The 16,239-nt window shown below is 30.8% G+C and overlaps 7 protein-coding genes across 7 annotated transcripts; 4 read left to right on the plus strand and 3 right to left on the minus strand.

Annotated features, from left to right (window-relative positions):
* Positions 1 to 4,303: 4,303 nt before the first annotated feature.
* On the plus strand, positions 4,304 to 5,359 carry ADH5 (alcohol dehydrogenase ADH5; the record flags this gene model as incomplete). Its single annotated transcript, XM_064857667.1, has 1 exon — positions 4,304 to 5,359. The coding sequence occupies one exon, from the start codon at positions 4,304 to 4,306 to the stop codon at positions 5,357 to 5,359; it is 1,056 nt and encodes a 351-aa protein (XP_064715505.1).
* Positions 5,360 to 6,389: 1,030 nt separating this feature from the next.
* MRPS9 (mitochondrial 37S ribosomal protein uS9m MRPS9) lies at positions 6,390 to 7,229 on the plus strand (the record flags this gene model as incomplete). The annotated part of the gene is made up of 1 exon (XM_064857668.1): positions 6,390 to 7,229. One exon carries the CDS (start codon positions 6,390 to 6,392, stop codon positions 7,227 to 7,229), a length of 840 nt encoding a protein of 279 aa, XP_064715506.1.
* Positions 7,230 to 7,882: 653 nt separating this feature from the next.
* RPB5 (DNA-directed RNA polymerase core subunit RPB5) lies at positions 7,883 to 8,530 on the plus strand (the record flags this gene model as incomplete). Its single annotated transcript, XM_064857669.1, has 1 exon — positions 7,883 to 8,530. The coding sequence occupies one exon, from the start codon at positions 7,883 to 7,885 to the stop codon at positions 8,528 to 8,530; it is 648 nt and encodes a 215-aa protein (XP_064715507.1).
* Positions 8,531 to 8,911: 381 nt separating this feature from the next.
* RIB7 (2,5-diamino-6-(ribosylamino)-4(3H)-pyrimidinone 5'-phosphate reductase) lies at positions 8,912 to 9,673 on the minus strand (the record flags this gene model as incomplete). The annotated part of the gene is made up of 1 exon (XM_064857670.1): positions 8,912 to 9,673. The coding sequence occupies one exon, from the start codon at positions 9,671 to 9,673 to the stop codon at positions 8,912 to 8,914; it is 762 nt and encodes a 253-aa protein (XP_064715508.1).
* A 307-nt stretch (positions 9,674 to 9,980) lies between these two features.
* On the minus strand, positions 9,981 to 10,823 carry SPP381 (U4/U6-U5 snRNP complex subunit SPP381; the record flags this gene model as incomplete). Its single annotated transcript, XM_064857671.1, has 1 exon — positions 9,981 to 10,823. The coding sequence occupies one exon, from the start codon at positions 10,821 to 10,823 to the stop codon at positions 9,981 to 9,983; it is 843 nt and encodes a 280-aa protein (XP_064715509.1).
* A 449-nt stretch (positions 10,824 to 11,272) lies between these two features.
* Positions 11,273 to 12,295, minus strand: APD1 (Apd1p; the record flags this gene model as incomplete). The annotated part of the gene is made up of 1 exon (XM_064857672.1): positions 11,273 to 12,295. One exon carries the CDS (start codon positions 12,293 to 12,295, stop codon positions 11,273 to 11,275), a length of 1,023 nt encoding a protein of 340 aa, XP_064715510.1.
* Positions 12,296 to 12,860: 565 nt separating this feature from the next.
* On the plus strand, positions 12,861 to 16,112 carry PWA37_001027 (Zn(II)2Cys6 transcription factor; the record flags this gene model as incomplete). The annotated part of the gene is made up of 1 exon (XM_064857673.1): positions 12,861 to 16,112. The coding sequence occupies one exon, from the start codon at positions 12,861 to 12,863 to the stop codon at positions 16,110 to 16,112; it is 3,252 nt and encodes a 1,083-aa protein (XP_064715511.1).
* Positions 16,113 to 16,239: the final 127 nt, after the last annotated feature.

Genomic DNA, 16,239 nt, shown 5'->3' on the forward strand with positions numbered 1-16,239 from the left:
ATAACTAGTGATTTTACATCCTGTGGAGAAGACAATGTATCTTCGGTCGTTTTTCTTGTGATTATATCGTTTTTATATTTTATATATACCGGATACCTGTTCATTTGTTATTTTGTTGTCTATCTTATATATAAGTTCGGGTTTCTACGATGGTATTTCTATTGATTTTGTAAATAATCGTTCATTAATGGAGGTCTAAAAGAGTTTTTTCAAATTAATTATTAGAATATTTGAATATTTGCAAAACTACGAATGTATATATATATAACATATATAATAACGGGTTTTTTTGTCATAAAATAAAAATAAATAAATAAAAAAGAAAAAAAGATGATTTGAATTTTGAATACTGTGTTTTAAAAAATAATAATAATATAACAAGATTGGTAAATGGTAGCACGCTAAGAATACAAAATGTACATTTAAAGATGTATTAAAGATATGTTATCAAAAAATTTTCAGTTTTGTTTTACCATATTATTAATGTTTGGAAAAGTGAAAATTTATAAGGGGGCTTAAAGCCTTAATGAGTTTTGTAAACCCCTTTTTTTATTCATAGTACAAAAAACACCATTGTTGGTTAATTTGTTCAATTAGAAATAAAGGCATAGCTAAGTATCAAGAGTTATCAAATTTTAAACATTTTGAGACAAGTAATATAATTATAAGCATTTAGTTGTGTAGTTGATGTAAATAAACAATAGGACATCGGTATTATTAAATTTTTTTAGTTTGTTTAAAGTAATATGTTCGTTGTAATATTATATTAATTTACTTTTCTTAGTTCTTTTTTTTTTATTTAACTAATATACAATATATAATAACACATAGTGTAGCTTTTCTTATTTTTGAGTTTTTTCAATAGAAGCTTTTATAAATTTTAAGTCACATGGTTCTATTAATTTAGATTATTAATGATATTTTTAGGCATAATTCAATAAAAAGAAACTTTTTGATTATTTTCTTGAGGGAGTTGTGTTTTTTGAGTTGTTCTTACTTTTTATTTATCTTATGAGCAGTTTAGGCAGTGGTCTGACTGTTTACGATTTGTATAAAATTTTTTAATTTTGAAAAGACTAGAAATAAGAAAAATTTTAAAACATTTTTTTTTTGAATTTAGTAATTAAATAAATAATATATTATCTTAAGAAAATACCAAAGATATATATTAACAAGATAGATGAATTTACAGTTTATGTTTTGTTTGCTTTCTCTATATATGAAATATATAAAAAATGTAATATAAGATTAATGTAAGACCAAAAGAACCACAAAAGAATGGAATAACTTTCCCATAAATGAGATCCTATGGTATATATGTTATATTTAGACAGTCATAGAAAAAAAAAGCAGAACGTTATTTTGGTCGTACGAGATTAACCTCCCGAATATATATAACCTAGCTCAGTAGATTATATTACAAATTATCTTTTATCTTAGGTTTACTCTAATAGTTAACCTCAAGAACAACTTTAAATCTATCAATCTATATTTACTTAATTCTATTGGAAATAGTTAATATGGAAAGTACCATATTATTATTACTTAATAGTTACATCCTTCAGGCTCAGTAATATTTTTAGTACTTTTTCTTATGAAAATCGAAACTATTATATAGAAAAGGAATAAATTCTTTATTATTTTTTCTCTTTCCAATAATTTGTCGTGATCTTTCGAGCTAGATTACCATTATACTCGGTATTTTAAAAACACTATTACTGCACACTATTATTTAAGAAAAAAAAACAATAGTAGAAATTACGGACTCTAAATTGTTTTTTGATCGGGTTACTATCTAAACTACTAACCTAAGAAACATCGGATCCAAGAACAGGGATCGACATGGTCCAAATAAGGTAGTTATATATCCTACACACACAAGAATATTTTCCCTTGTATGCAATAATTAAATAAAAGGTAAAGAAAGCCAATATAGAAATATTATGAAATAATATTATTTATTTTCATTCTATCCATTCATCCAAATATTCAATTTAAGCCTTTTCTACATGTGAATCTGGAAACTCACTTTCTCTACACACATTTTATTCTTATCATCATTCATGAAGCCAATCTGAAAAGAAGAAAAAAAACAATCTCTGTCACCTTGATAAAAAAGAAAAGTGCTAATAAATGACGACAAACTCAACAAACCGTATATACATATTCTTTTGTGCTAATCAGTCTTGAGAAGATTAAACTTTTTAAAAAAAATAGTATTCTTTATTTATGTAGCTGTTAATGTGGTAATTAGAAATATGAAGTGCCCTAAAAAGCTAAAAAACAAAAAAACAAAAAGCAAAACATAAAATATAAACTATAAGCTTTTAGACTGTTCTATTTTTAATTTTAAATTCTCTTATCTTATTTACTTTGATGGTTTTTCGTCACTAAATAATTCTTAATGTATGGGTGTATTACAATTAGTGGAATCTTACAGCATCCATTTCCTTTTTTAGAAAAAACACGAACGGGATTCCACTTGAGAGCACAATTACAAAAACAAAAAAAAAATAGAAAACAAAACAATAAAGAGCAGTTAAGTTTCACGCTACCCCACAATTTATTATACTTTTTGTAAACTTCATTTGAGGCAAAACAGAATAAATTATTTGTAGAAGCAAGAAGGAAAGAAAAACAAGACAACATATTCAGGACACTCAACGAAAAGATGGAGAAGTACACTTTTTTGCATCTTTTCGAGGATTTATGGTGGGGAGAAGTAGGGTTTATCTCATGTTAGATTATTTTTTATGACAAATTTAAACATGAGTTAGGGTTGGTTCTTTTTTATTTTATTATCTGACCAAAAGAGTTAGAACCCAATTATCAGATTATATGAGGTTCTGGATACAACACAGAACCATCATTAGGCTTATCCCTCAAAAATTGAGAACCACAGGATCAAATAGTAAATACTAATCTATATTATTGGCAAAGAGTATTACTTTCAAGCTATCTCTCCTTCAATCACACATATACCGGGTTATCATGTTCTCCAAAGGATAAGACTTCTCGGTCTTTGGAAGAACTATGATTGGTTCTTTAAAAAATAAGCTAGTTGTCTACATCAAGTAACAAACTCTAGAAAAACGTATTAAATCTTCGCATGTGATTTCTCTGTAATCCAATAGTCATTATTATTATTATTAATATTATAACCTACTTACTGTTATGTTGAGACATATGTTCTCTCGAAAGATATATTTAGTAAAAGAAAAATAAAAGAAATAACCTTTTCAGTAAATAGTCTTTGAAATAATAAAAAAACGGGTTAGGTTTGATTTCTTTCAGTGTGGAAAGGCTTTTGAAAGACAAATATAAAATGGTAGGTCTTTTACCTCTCATTTTCTGTTCCAAATCTTTTTTTTTCCTTTATTTTCTCTAACTTGCGTGTCTGAAAAAAAAAAAATCTCATATGTTATGAGATCAGATATTTTCTTTTTTTTTTTAATCCTTTCTCCAAACTCCCCTTTTTTTCTTCCTTTTCTCACGTTTTCTTTCCCTTTGAAGATGTCGCAGTGCTTTTTCTTTTATTTTAATCTTCGTACAATTGGAGTATACTTTGTCCACTTTCCTTTTTCGTTAAGTTTTAGTTCCTGCTTGTTTTCATTTTTGTGTCCATTACGGAAACAAAAAAGAAGAAGACGACAGACACAGAAAAGAAAATAAAAAAAAAAAAAAAGAAAAAAAAAAATAAATAGAAACAATGCAACGATATCAACAGATTGTTACACAGAAAAATAAAACGTGTTAGTCTCTTTGTTTGGTTTTATCCTCTATTGATAATATAATCCGTATACTAATATTATTGTGATGATCACTTTCAATTGCAATCATGCTATTACAATTTACATTGCCTCATGCTACTATTATTGTTATTATTATCTCCAATGTTCGATTCTTTTCTTGCTTTATCATTCTCACCAAGAAAATTAAATTATAGAGAGTCATATAATCACAGAGTTGAATATGTCTGCAAACTGGGTGGCAAGAATAGGAAAGGGGTAGAGGGGAGAGAGAAATAGGAATAAAAAAAAATTGGGTAGTAAAGTAGTAATAATAATAAAAATACCAATAAATCTTGCTGATTCTAAATTTTGCGTAATTAATTAACTTGGATTTTTTTTATATAAATAGTTAAACTAAATCTTGAAAATCTCTTGGGTCTTGGTTTCTTTCGCAACTCTCTCCTTTGAATCTCGCCTTTCTTCTGTGCTAGTTAATTCCTTCGTCTGAAAGAGGAAAAAAAACCAAGCTTTGCTTATTTAGTAATACACACAAGTAAATACATATCGAAACAATGTCTGCTCCAGTTATCCCAAAGACCCAAAAGGCTGTTATCTTCGAAAAGAACGGTGGTAAGTTAGAATACAAGGACATCCCAGTTCCAGTCCCAAAAGCCAACGAACTTTTGATTAACGTTAAATACTCTGGTGTCTGTCACACCGATTTACACGCCTGGAAGGGTGACTGGCCATTACCAACCAAGTTACCATTAGTTGGTGGTCACGAAGGTGCTGGTGTTGTCGTTGCCATGGGTGAAAACGTCAAGGGCTGGAAGATCGGTGACTACGCCGGTATCAAATGGTTAAACGGTTCCTGTATGGCCTGTGAATACTGTGAATTATCCAACGAATCTAATTGTCCAGATGCTGACTTATCTGGTTACACTCACGACGGTTCTTTCCAACAATACGCTACTGCTGATGCCGTTCAAGCTGCCAGAATCCCAGCTGGTACTGACTTAGCTGAAGTTGCTCCAATCTTATGTGCTGGTATCACTGTCTACAAGGCCTTAAAGTCAGCTAACATCAGAGCCGGTGAATGGGTTGCCATCTCTGGTGCTTGTGGTGGTTTAGGTTCCTTAGCCATCCAATACGCTACTGCTATGGGTTACAGAGTCTTAGGTATTGATGGTGGTGAAGAAAAGGCCAAGTTATTCAAGGAATTAGGTGGTGAAATCTTCATTGACTTCACCAAGTCTAAGGACATTGTCGGTGACATCTTAAAGGCTACCAACGGTGGTGCCCACGGTGTTATTAACGTCTCTGTCTCTGAAGCTGCTATCGAAGCTTCTACCAGGTACGTCAGAGCTAACGGTACCGTCGTCTTAGTCGGTTTACCAGGTGGTGCCTACTGTAAGTCTGAAGTCTTCTCCCACGTTGTCAGATCCATCTCCATTGTTGGTTCTTACGTCGGTAACAGAGCTGACACCAGAGAAGCCTTAGACTTCTTCTCAAGAGGTTTAGTCAAGTCCCCAATCGTCATTGCTCCATTATCTGACTTACCAGAAATCTTCGACAAGATGGAAAAGGGTCAAATTGTTGGTAGATACGTTGTTGACACCTCTAAATAAGCAAGTTGAATACAAAAAGATATTCTGATGTGAATTAATTATTTTTTGTATTTTATTCCTAGTTATTTTTTTAATGTCATGTATTTTTTTTTTTTGAGAAAAAAGAAACTGATGTAGTTCATAGTTATTGGATAAAGTTTTCTCTTTATGTATAATGAGTATTTACTTTTAATGATATTTTTCATATTTAGTTAATTTTTTCCTTCTGGTGATCTCGTCTTACTGCCTGGGCGTTTTCTTGTTGATGTTTTGTTGGTGTCCTTCGTGGGGAGTTCTAGGAGCAGTTATAGTAAGCTCCCCCAGTAAAGTGTCTGTCAAATGTGTATACGACTATTCTCATATAAACAGGCAATCTGCTCTTTTTCAAAGATACAGAAAATGCCCTATATATTAAACAAGATGATGTAACCACTATATCTTTTTTTTATTCTTTTTTTGCTAGCACATAGTTGAGTCAATTGTATAACCAATTGCACAGTTAACTACTAATATCACACACTGATAACAACTAATCTACGGTACCGAAATATCTGCCATTTCAAACACTGCAAATAACTGACTTCTGTATATGACTCTATTATCTCTTTATAATCACACAAAATGATTATATTATTTTTGTTTACTACTTTGTAGGATTCGGCAGAAAATGGTTCCGCAATTATTCCGAATGGAATTTCTTTCCTTTTCTTTCTTTTTTTCTCTCTCTTTCTGTATAGAAAGAAGGAGGAGGAAAAGTAAAGAAAGATCAAATAAAGGCTATTTTACTGATTTATGTATCTTGTGTACTGTGAAAGAGTAACTGGGGTCCCATTGCTTCGATATATAGTAGTTGTTGGACATTAGTAAATATTGAAATCTCAAAAAAATAAAAAAAGAAAAAAAAAGGAAAGGTAAGCATCTAAAACCTTTTGTGCTGTCTAACGCATTCATTTATTGATTGATTGATTTACTTGTAATTTTATTCTTTATTAATATATTCTTTTCCAGACAAGCATATACACATACATATTCATACAAAAATAGTAGGGAAATGTTCATTCAATTAAGATCATTCTCTTCTATGAGAACAGTTTTACAAAATGTGACAAGAACAAGAATAGTGCCAACTTTACCAACATTCTATTCAGCTAATCCTGTTCATGAAAATAACATCAACAGATTAGAATATCTACTAAGTAAATATTCTAAAATACCTCGTAAGTTAAATATATCTGATCCATTACTAATGGCAAGAGAAAAAAAAACTGCTGTTCATTGGATTACATTAGAGGAGTACAGAGACATCACTGGGTCTGGGGTAAGATTGAAACCTACACAATATAAACAGTTAATCTATTATCTAAACAAACTAAACTCCTTAGATCCAGAATTAATTAGTGAGGAAGTAAGATTGGAAATGGATAAATATAATAGAGACAAATCGACATTTTCTAAGAGGGGTCCTACTCATGATGGTACATATAGGATCCCGGAATTAGATTCCCAGGGTAGATCAATTGCTGTTGGCAGACGTAAATCTGCAAGTGCCAAATGTTACACTGTGAGAGGCGAAGGATTGATATTGGTTAACAACCGTCCATTGAATGACTATTTTGTCAACATTAAAGATAGAGAAGCCATAATGTACCCATTACAAGTCATCCAAGGTGTCGGCAAGTTCAATATCTACGCTTTAACCTCCGGTGGTGGATGCACTGGTCAAGCTGATGCTATAAGTCTAGCATTAGGGAAATCATTATTGGCATTTAATCCACTTTGGAAATCCCGTTTACACAAAGCTGGTTGTTTGACTACTGATTACAGACGTGTGGAGAGAAAGAAACCAGGTAAAGTCAAGGCTAGAAAGATGCCAACTTGGGTCAAACGTTAAATCTTCTTCTTTTTTTTATCGACATATGCATAACAAGGTATATGCATCTATATCTATGTATATACATGTATATATATGTATGTATATATATGTCCTTTTTCTTTTGATCTCTTTAATTAGATCATTCATATCACCATGTAAATATAATAAAAAACAATGGAACAAAAAATTTATTACTAATAAATAAAACTATATGAGACATTAGTGTCTATATCTGTGAATCATTGGGATAAACTGTATTTTTAGGATCAACCATATATTGCAAGTCTGATTGCCCAATGTTACAGTAATATCTTTTAATATCTTGTATCATTGTCGACGACTTCGAAAATTTTTTTTCATTTTTACTTCTTTTTTCGAGACAAAAGCAATAAAAATAAATCTGATGAATTCGAAATTTTTAGTGTAGAGGAAGATGGGCAATACTTGAACGATGAAACTAACTACATGAAAGAAGATGTATTAGTTTTGATATATATTTATTAAGGGACCCTCCGTACCAGCACTACTATTACCATTGTTTCCAAAACTATTATATATTTGGTATAAGCATAAAGGTAGGAAATAGTTACACAACACATAAAAGAGAATAAAATATAATAAAATAAGACCAAGCAATATAACTACATAACACAACATAACATAATAACAAGATGGATCAAGAGAATGAAAGACATGTTAGAAGATTATGGAGAACATTCAGAACAGTTAAAGAAATGGTAAGGGACAGAGGCTATTTCATTACACAAGAAGAAATTGAATTATCACTAGAAGATTTCAAAGCTAAGTATTGTGATGGGATGGGTAGACCACAACGTAAAATGATGTCATTCCAAGCTAATCCAACGGAAGAAGCTATCAGTAAATTCCCGGATATGGGTTCCCTTTGGGTGGAATTCTGTGATGAACCATCAGTTGGTGTGAAGACTATGAAAAATTTTGTTATCCATATCCAAGAAAAAAATTATCAAACAGGTATCTTTGTTTACCAAACTAGTGTTACTCCAAGTGCTATGAAATTGGTTCCATCTATACCTCCTGCAACTATTGAAACATTTAATGAAGCTTCCCTTGTCGTCAATATTACACATCATGAATTGGTCCCAAAACATATTAGACTAAGTTCAGAAGAAAAAAAAGAACTATTAAAAAGATACAGATTAAAAGAATCCCAATTACCTAGAATCCAAAGAGCTGATCCTGTTGCATTATACCTTGGCTTAAAAAGAGGTGAAGTTGTAAAGATTATTAGAAAGAGTGAAACTTCTGGTCGTTATGCCAGTTACAGAATTTGTATGTGAAACAGAGAAGATAAATTATTAACTTGATTTATTTTCAGGTTTCTATTTCTATTTATATTAAGAGCCTTTCCACTTTACATGGTGTATTGATGTTCATCCATTGATAAAAACACCCAAACTAGTGAAATTAGATCAGAAGGATTGAAAGAAAAAGAAATAATATATACCAAAAACTTAAAAATACTCACTATTTATAATTATCCATTAATATTTGTATCATAATAATTAAATTACATATACATATACACATACATACATGTATGTATATATATATAATTATTCATAGAAACTAGTTGTTCAAAAAAAATACTTCAACAAAACATTGAACTGTTGTAATTATTAATCAGTAATATGATTATTGTTTCTTTTGCAAATCATATATTATTCTTTGGATAACGTAGCACATAAAACTGTATCGTTGATACCTTTCCACCAATTAATATTTTTCAAATCTAGTGATCCCTTAGGACTAACTTCGACACCATTGGAACCTAAATACGTTGGTCCAATAGTGACAATCAGTGAATCTACCAAATCTGGTCTTAACAACAATGTATTAATCACTTGGGCACCACCTTCTACCATTATTGATTGTATTTGATATTCATCCTTTAACCTAACCACCAATTGTTCCCATTCAAATGTGGGAGAGTCCATAATCATATACGATACGTCAGGCTCAGGTTGTCTTGGTTCACCATGGATAACCACTATAGGTGCCTTCCCCTGTTTTGCCTTATACAAATCCCACATCTTTGATCCCGTAAATTTCCATTTCTGTTTCATATCAATAATAATTGGTCTTGGCGAATACATCATTAAGGAAGAAGTTTTATTATGCTGATAGTTGCTATCGTCATTGTTATTATTATCAGATACCCATTTACAATTTAGTCCAGGATTATCTGTTAATACCGTACCTGTCCCCACCAAAATTCCATCATGATGATAGCGTAAGTAATGTGTCATGCTTTTTGTCTCTTCATGTGATATTTTAGTTCTGATCCCATGACCTTTGGAGATTCTTGAATCCAAGGATTGTGCATACGTTAGTGTTACAAAAGGTTTTCGATTTGATTTATTTTGAGGTAAATAAGGTTCTAGAAAACTTAGTAAATCCGATGGTAATGGAATTAACGACATCCCCAATATCTTATTAATTATGGTGCGTATGTTATATGGTATTATCTATTCAAATAATTAATCTTCCAGGACACTACTAATAAATAACACTAAAAATAATGATTGCTATAAATTGTAATTATATCAATGTCCATACAAATGTGTATATATGTATCCACATATATTTATATAAGTTCTCATTTAAGTGCATATTTTTTTATATATATGCATGCTTTCTGTTTTTGTTGTTCAATTTAAGTTGGATTTTCTAATTTTCAACTTCTTTAGTAACAGTAAATTCGATTCTTCTTCACTCTATATGAAGCCACTATAATATTGAATATTCGTTGACGTTACTACTACTATTACTTCTGTTATTACTATCGTTACGTTTTCCTAAGTCTTTGTTTAGAGAAGACGATGGTAAATCTTTGTTGAAAGTCGTATCAGTTACACGTTGTGGTTTAAAACTGTTGATGCGTTTTCTCTTTTCAAAATGACTTTTGGATTCTATATTTTTTGTCCGGTTTAATGATCTCTTGTTAATTTGGTGGTCATTGTCGTTATCATTCTCATTCACAATTGATGCAATAGATCTCTTTAAGAGCCGTTCTTGTCTTTCTTCGAACTCCAATTGCTTTTGGACCAGTTTCTTTCTTTCACGATCCAGCCTTAATTGTTGTCTGTCCTTCCATTTCTCTTCTTCTAAATCATGGTCTATTGTATCATCATCATTAAGTAATAAAGTTCTTTTCAGCAGATCTTTGTCAGTAGTTGTATAGTTATGATCAATATTAATTTCGTTTAGTGATAAGTTTTTAGTAACTGTTAAAGAATGTTCAATTCTTTGATTTAATATTTTCTTTTCAATATCTTTAATTGAGAGGGGTGGTTCTCTGGTTAACAAATCTTTAGAGGACTCTGATTTTCTAATCAATATCGGCTTATAATATGTAATTTCAGCATCACTCTCACTCTCACTCTCACTCTCACTCCCACTTTTACTTTCAGTCTCACTGCTGTCACTATCTTTTTCTTCCAATATGTCATTTACAGATCGTGACAAAACCAATCCATCTCGAGAAACAGCCTTTTTCTCTAAATTTCTGGTATCTTCTTCCAGACTAGTATGGTTAATAGATTCAGGTCTTCTGAAGTGCCTGATTGCCATTTTTTCTTCTATTTTGTTAAGAGGGGAAGTTAGCTGGTTTAAAATGATTAAATTCTATGATATTTTTAACACTTTACTGCTTTAAATAACGAAAAGAAGCCTGCTATATTAGCTTTACAGAGCCGTCATCATATATTATTATGTATGTACACCCCCACTCATAATCAGCGTGTAAAAGTCTGTATATATATATATAGATACATTCATGAACGCCAATAAATATATACAGAATATAAGAATGGGTTTGACCTTATAAGAAAATATTTTTTTAGATAAATTATATGGAATAAACATATATAAACATGTACAACTATAAAACAAAACTAATATTATAATATAAACAATACATTAATCTATCAACCATAAAACTCACACACACACACACATATATATATATATCAGTGTATCTATATATTTTATATACACTATACTCCAAATTAGTTTACTAATCACCATTTGTATTTTTTAATACAACGGACTTTCTCCGGGAATGGTAGTGTAGGTTCTTTTTGTATAATCAGATAGTCTATAAGGCTTATCACATGTTTTGGTGTGACTCTACCTAACCATATTAAAGTTCTTGTCTCTTTAAGATATATTTGAACATTCCCCGCAAATTTATGACCTCCCATATGACTAATGAATTTCACATTGACACCATCTGGCCTTAGGTCAGAGTTATCTCTATATAGCCCATATTTTTGTAACTTTCTGTCGAACATTTTCTTCAAATACGGTGCTGTAACACCACACCTTTTATCTCTAGTTGTATGTGAACAAATAAATACAAAGGCCTTCTCATGTGCAATCGATAGATTTTTGTGTTTAGATAGTAACTGTTTTTCATCATAGTTGTTTGATAATAGATCGGGTATTAAACCATTTAAAGTCTCGTCTACTTTAGATGAATGTAGATCATTGATCCACAAGAAATGAGGTAAAATCAATACATTATTTTTAGTATTTTTCATAACTTCAATATCCATGATGTTTATTGGCAATGAGGTGACACTACAGGTCAAAGTTTGTCCATCGCCAATATCTTCCTTTTGATATTTCTCCAAATTTGCCTTACACCAATTAGAGATTTTATCTTGTACACTACCAGGCTTCTCTTGGCATGCATCATGTTTCCAATCTTGTTGTGACGTTGGAACAATGAAATGGACTTTTGGTATCTTTGAAGTATTGTACAAGGGTTCACTCCAATCAATGACCAATTTGGAGAAAATTTTTTCTCCTTCTAAGAGGGTCTCATCCTCATTGTCATCATCTTTATCTAATCCTGAACAATTTTCGCATTCATCATGATGTATAGATTCAGTTAGTCTGATCTCTTCTGAAATCAATTTCTTAGCATCCACAGTAAGCAAATCACCTTCATCACTCTTCAAATAATTCGAAGTTTCATCTTTGGTGATACTGCTAATACTTTTACTCAATGGATTCTTAATGAAATCTTTAATCCCCATAACTCCTATTCTTTTCCTATATCCTGTCTATCCAACTGTCCATCTGACTATTTATTTATCTATCCGGCTAATCACGGGCGATTCTTTCTGCATTAACTGGGACTTATGCGCAATCAGAACCACCAATAGACTGGAAGAAGAGAGAAGATTGTAGGAAGTCTTAGCAAGAAAAGAAAAGGAGGGACAAAAGGTAAAGAATTCAATCTTAGGTCTTGGCAGAATTTGCTTTCCCCCCATTCCTCTCTTGTCCTCTCCTCTTTTCTTCCATTTGTCTTGGCTTGCGGAAAATTATCACACCATTCCTCGAAAGTTGGACAATATGACAAATGCAGGGAGATTAAAGCCAAAAAAAACGATTATCCTGAAAATTGGGTGTAACTTGTATTTGTAGGTGCTCACTTCCTATTTGTACCATGTATCATACCATACCATACTATATTATACCACAATATACTCTACTATACACCTTTATTACCATATCAATATATCAATCGTCTCTCCTGACTCAGTTATCCAAGAATTGGTATAGCTTTAGAACGTACAAAGGAAATCACTGATCAAATAGATGTACATAAGTAATTGCAACTATGGTCCTAATAATATGCTGACTTTTAATACTAACAACAATAATAATAACGGTAACAACCAAGATTCTATAAACAATAATAATATTCAAGATATTGCATCAACTTATCACCCATTTAACCTCTTTAATAACATTCCAAATACTATCAAACCCATCATCAACAACATTAACGTTAACGGTATTAATGCTAAACATAATCCTACTGATGCAGAAACTAATCATAACTTCATATCCTCAAACCCCTCATCCTTCCACATGCAGGATCAAAATCAAATAAAAATGTATCCAAGTCATGTGTACACTTCGTCACCTTCATTTGTTACATACAATTCTAATCTTGGTACAAACACAGGCACTAATATCATGATCAATCCTAACAATAATCTCACACAACAGGTACCTTTATCATATGTAGTTTCTAATCAACATACTATCGCACCCTTTGCAACATCTTACATCCCTACTCAAGTCTCGACATCTTCAAATCATTTCAATAGTGTATTAAATTCTTCAATCGGTAACAACAACAGCAACAATAACAATGATAACTACAATGGTAATAGTTCTCAAATTCCCATTTCGAATAGTCGTGTAGATAAAAAAGAGTTGTCCAATACCATTAATATAAATTCGGAGATAATTTCTACTTACAAGCAATTCAAAAGAAATAATAGAGCATGTGATACGTGTAGAGAGAAAAAGATTAAATGTGGTCCATTGGATCCAACCATTGGTAAATGTAATAACTGTATTAAAAGAAAGAGACCATGTACTTTCAATTTCCATCTAATATTAGAAAGGAATAAACAGAATAAGAAAAAGAAACTGAGGGATCAAATGAATTCAGCAGCCAAAAGAATCGAAAGATTAACCAACAAAAACGTTCAAACTGATAAAATTGAACAAAATGAAAATTTATCTTCTCAATTGGAAACAAAAAATAATCATCTTGTCGATAAATTATTAAGGAAACTTTATTTATCAAATGATATTGAGTTTAATTGTATTGGTTTGCTCAATGATATCACTTCTAGGACGGAAGTGCCAAATATTGATGTTGAATTTGCACCTAAGTGTAAATACAAACAATATAGAACAACTTTATTTTCATCAAATAAATTGGTTTGGATTGCGTGCAAAATTGATAGTTTTAAGAAGAAAAATAAAAGTAACCAAGAAGATTCAAATTCAACTTTAAATGATTTTTATGAACCCATTAAAAAACATTTTAATGAAATATCGAAATGGTATATGATTCAATTGAAAAAATTGACCAATTTCGATATATTTTTGAAGAAAGATCAAAATGGTAACCATATGTTATTTGATCTACCAGAGGATATTGAAAAAACTAATAGGATCCTGGAAAGTTTACATTTCTCTTTGTTATTTTTTATTACGCCAATAGTAACCTCAGAAGAAACCGACATTTTGGTGAAGAAATATTACAATAAGGAAGATATGGAATTTCCCGAAATTTTTTTACTTAATGTCTCTGTACTGTTTGGAATCCAATCATTTTATGTCTTACATTCAAAGGATAGTATTCAAATCAGGAAGGATAACCACATGCCATCTATTGAATACATGGAGGCTATAGAAAAAAAATTGTTTAGTAATTGCACATATTGTTATAATAAAGTGATGATCCATTCGAGCAATATATATGTCTTAAAGGCTCTATTACTTTGGAGTAAATATATTTCAATTACTTTAAGTAATGAACTAGGGCTCGATATCTTTACTAAGGCAACCTATATCATTCAGGCATTAGGATTACATAAAAAATCTTATTATAATGGCCTTTCAAAGAAAGATTTCATCTCTGCGAAAGGCTTATGGTGGTATTGTATATCTCTGGATAGGTTGAATGCAACAAATCTTTCAATGTCACCTTTAATCTTTTATGAATCTACTTTCCCTACCTATATGTCAAAAGAAATATTTTTAAGCGATTTAAACACATTATTAGAATATGATAATAAGAAGGATGAGCAAATGTCAAATTTTGAAGATGCAGTAGATTATGCTGCATCACATTACGAATATTTTACACTTCTAATAACGTACTATGGTTCCCATGTCAGTAAATACGAGGATGAAGTAATGGCTACATGTTTTAGTAGTCAAAGCATCCTCACTTCATCATTTGATCAATTGTTAGACAAAACTTTGGCAATTAATATGAGTTTACTAAAATGGAGGGAAAATCTACATCCTGCAGTTAGATTAGAAACATTCAAAGATTACTATAAGATTCTCTCTCTTCAAAATACTCAACAAAAACCGGAATTTCAATTTGAGGTTATATGCTGTTATATTATCACATATCATTTTAGATATTTGACCCTTTTAATTACTTTGAATCTTTTCATTATCTCTTTAATTGATGATAACATAGCAAATGTGGCAAACAATTCAGATGCGTTTGCAAGATTAAGACAAATAAAAAAGGAATCAATAATAAAATACACTGAATATGCACATAAGATTTTAAGAACTTTTTGTACTCTTAAAAGTCAACCTTTTATTTACAGAGAATGCTTATATTTTTTCTATACCGCTGTGTTTGCATTAATGTTTAAAATTATCGACAGATTAAACGATAAAACAGCACAGCTGGACAATATGGTGTTACTTGAAGTACTTCACAGACCATATCATATAATGTTGGAGAAAGAGCAAAACAGTAAAATACGTGAAAATATGAAGTGGAATGCAGGGTATTATATCTACGTGCATTTATTAAAAACTATCACTGAATCTACTTTAAATGACGATCTGTATTTGAATACATTTGCGCAAAAATCTAACATCTATGAAGCCAGCCTTACATTAATGACACGTGTTGCAAAACTTGCTAAGGAAAAAGCTATTACTGAATTGGAATCTGCCGATATAGATCAAACTGAATTCTCTGAGAAATCCTGCAAAATATTCAGCGGTTTAACAAAATTTTTTATTGATTTTTTGAAAGATGAAAACATACCTACTGCTGACACTATAAAAAAGTATATGCACCACTGCAGTAATAAGCAGTGTCCACAGTCGAATAAAAAGGTTCCAGCGGACTGCTCAATTTTTACTGCACAAGAAACAGAACCTGAATATACTGAGGAAAGAATTTTGAAAGACTTTAATGAAAATATTGGTTTTTTGACTTACGGCACATTCTTTTATGATCGTGATCTATTCCTAAGTGAAACCCTGAAAGATTGGAACTTAATATAGAGATTATCTTGTATTATTATAAGTATATATATATATATAACACTCACAAAATCTCTATGAAAATTAACATATTCCTAAATATAGTATATGATATAAATTCAAGAACAATAATTATATTAATTTATTT

The sequence above is a fragment of the Arxiozyma heterogenica genome (genome assembly GCF_036370985.1).
Source record: "Arxiozyma heterogenica strain weizmannii chromosome Unknown scaffold_15, whole genome shotgun sequence".
In the NCBI taxonomy this organism is placed as follows: domain Eukaryota; kingdom Fungi; phylum Ascomycota; class Saccharomycetes; order Saccharomycetales; family Saccharomycetaceae; genus Arxiozyma; species Arxiozyma heterogenica.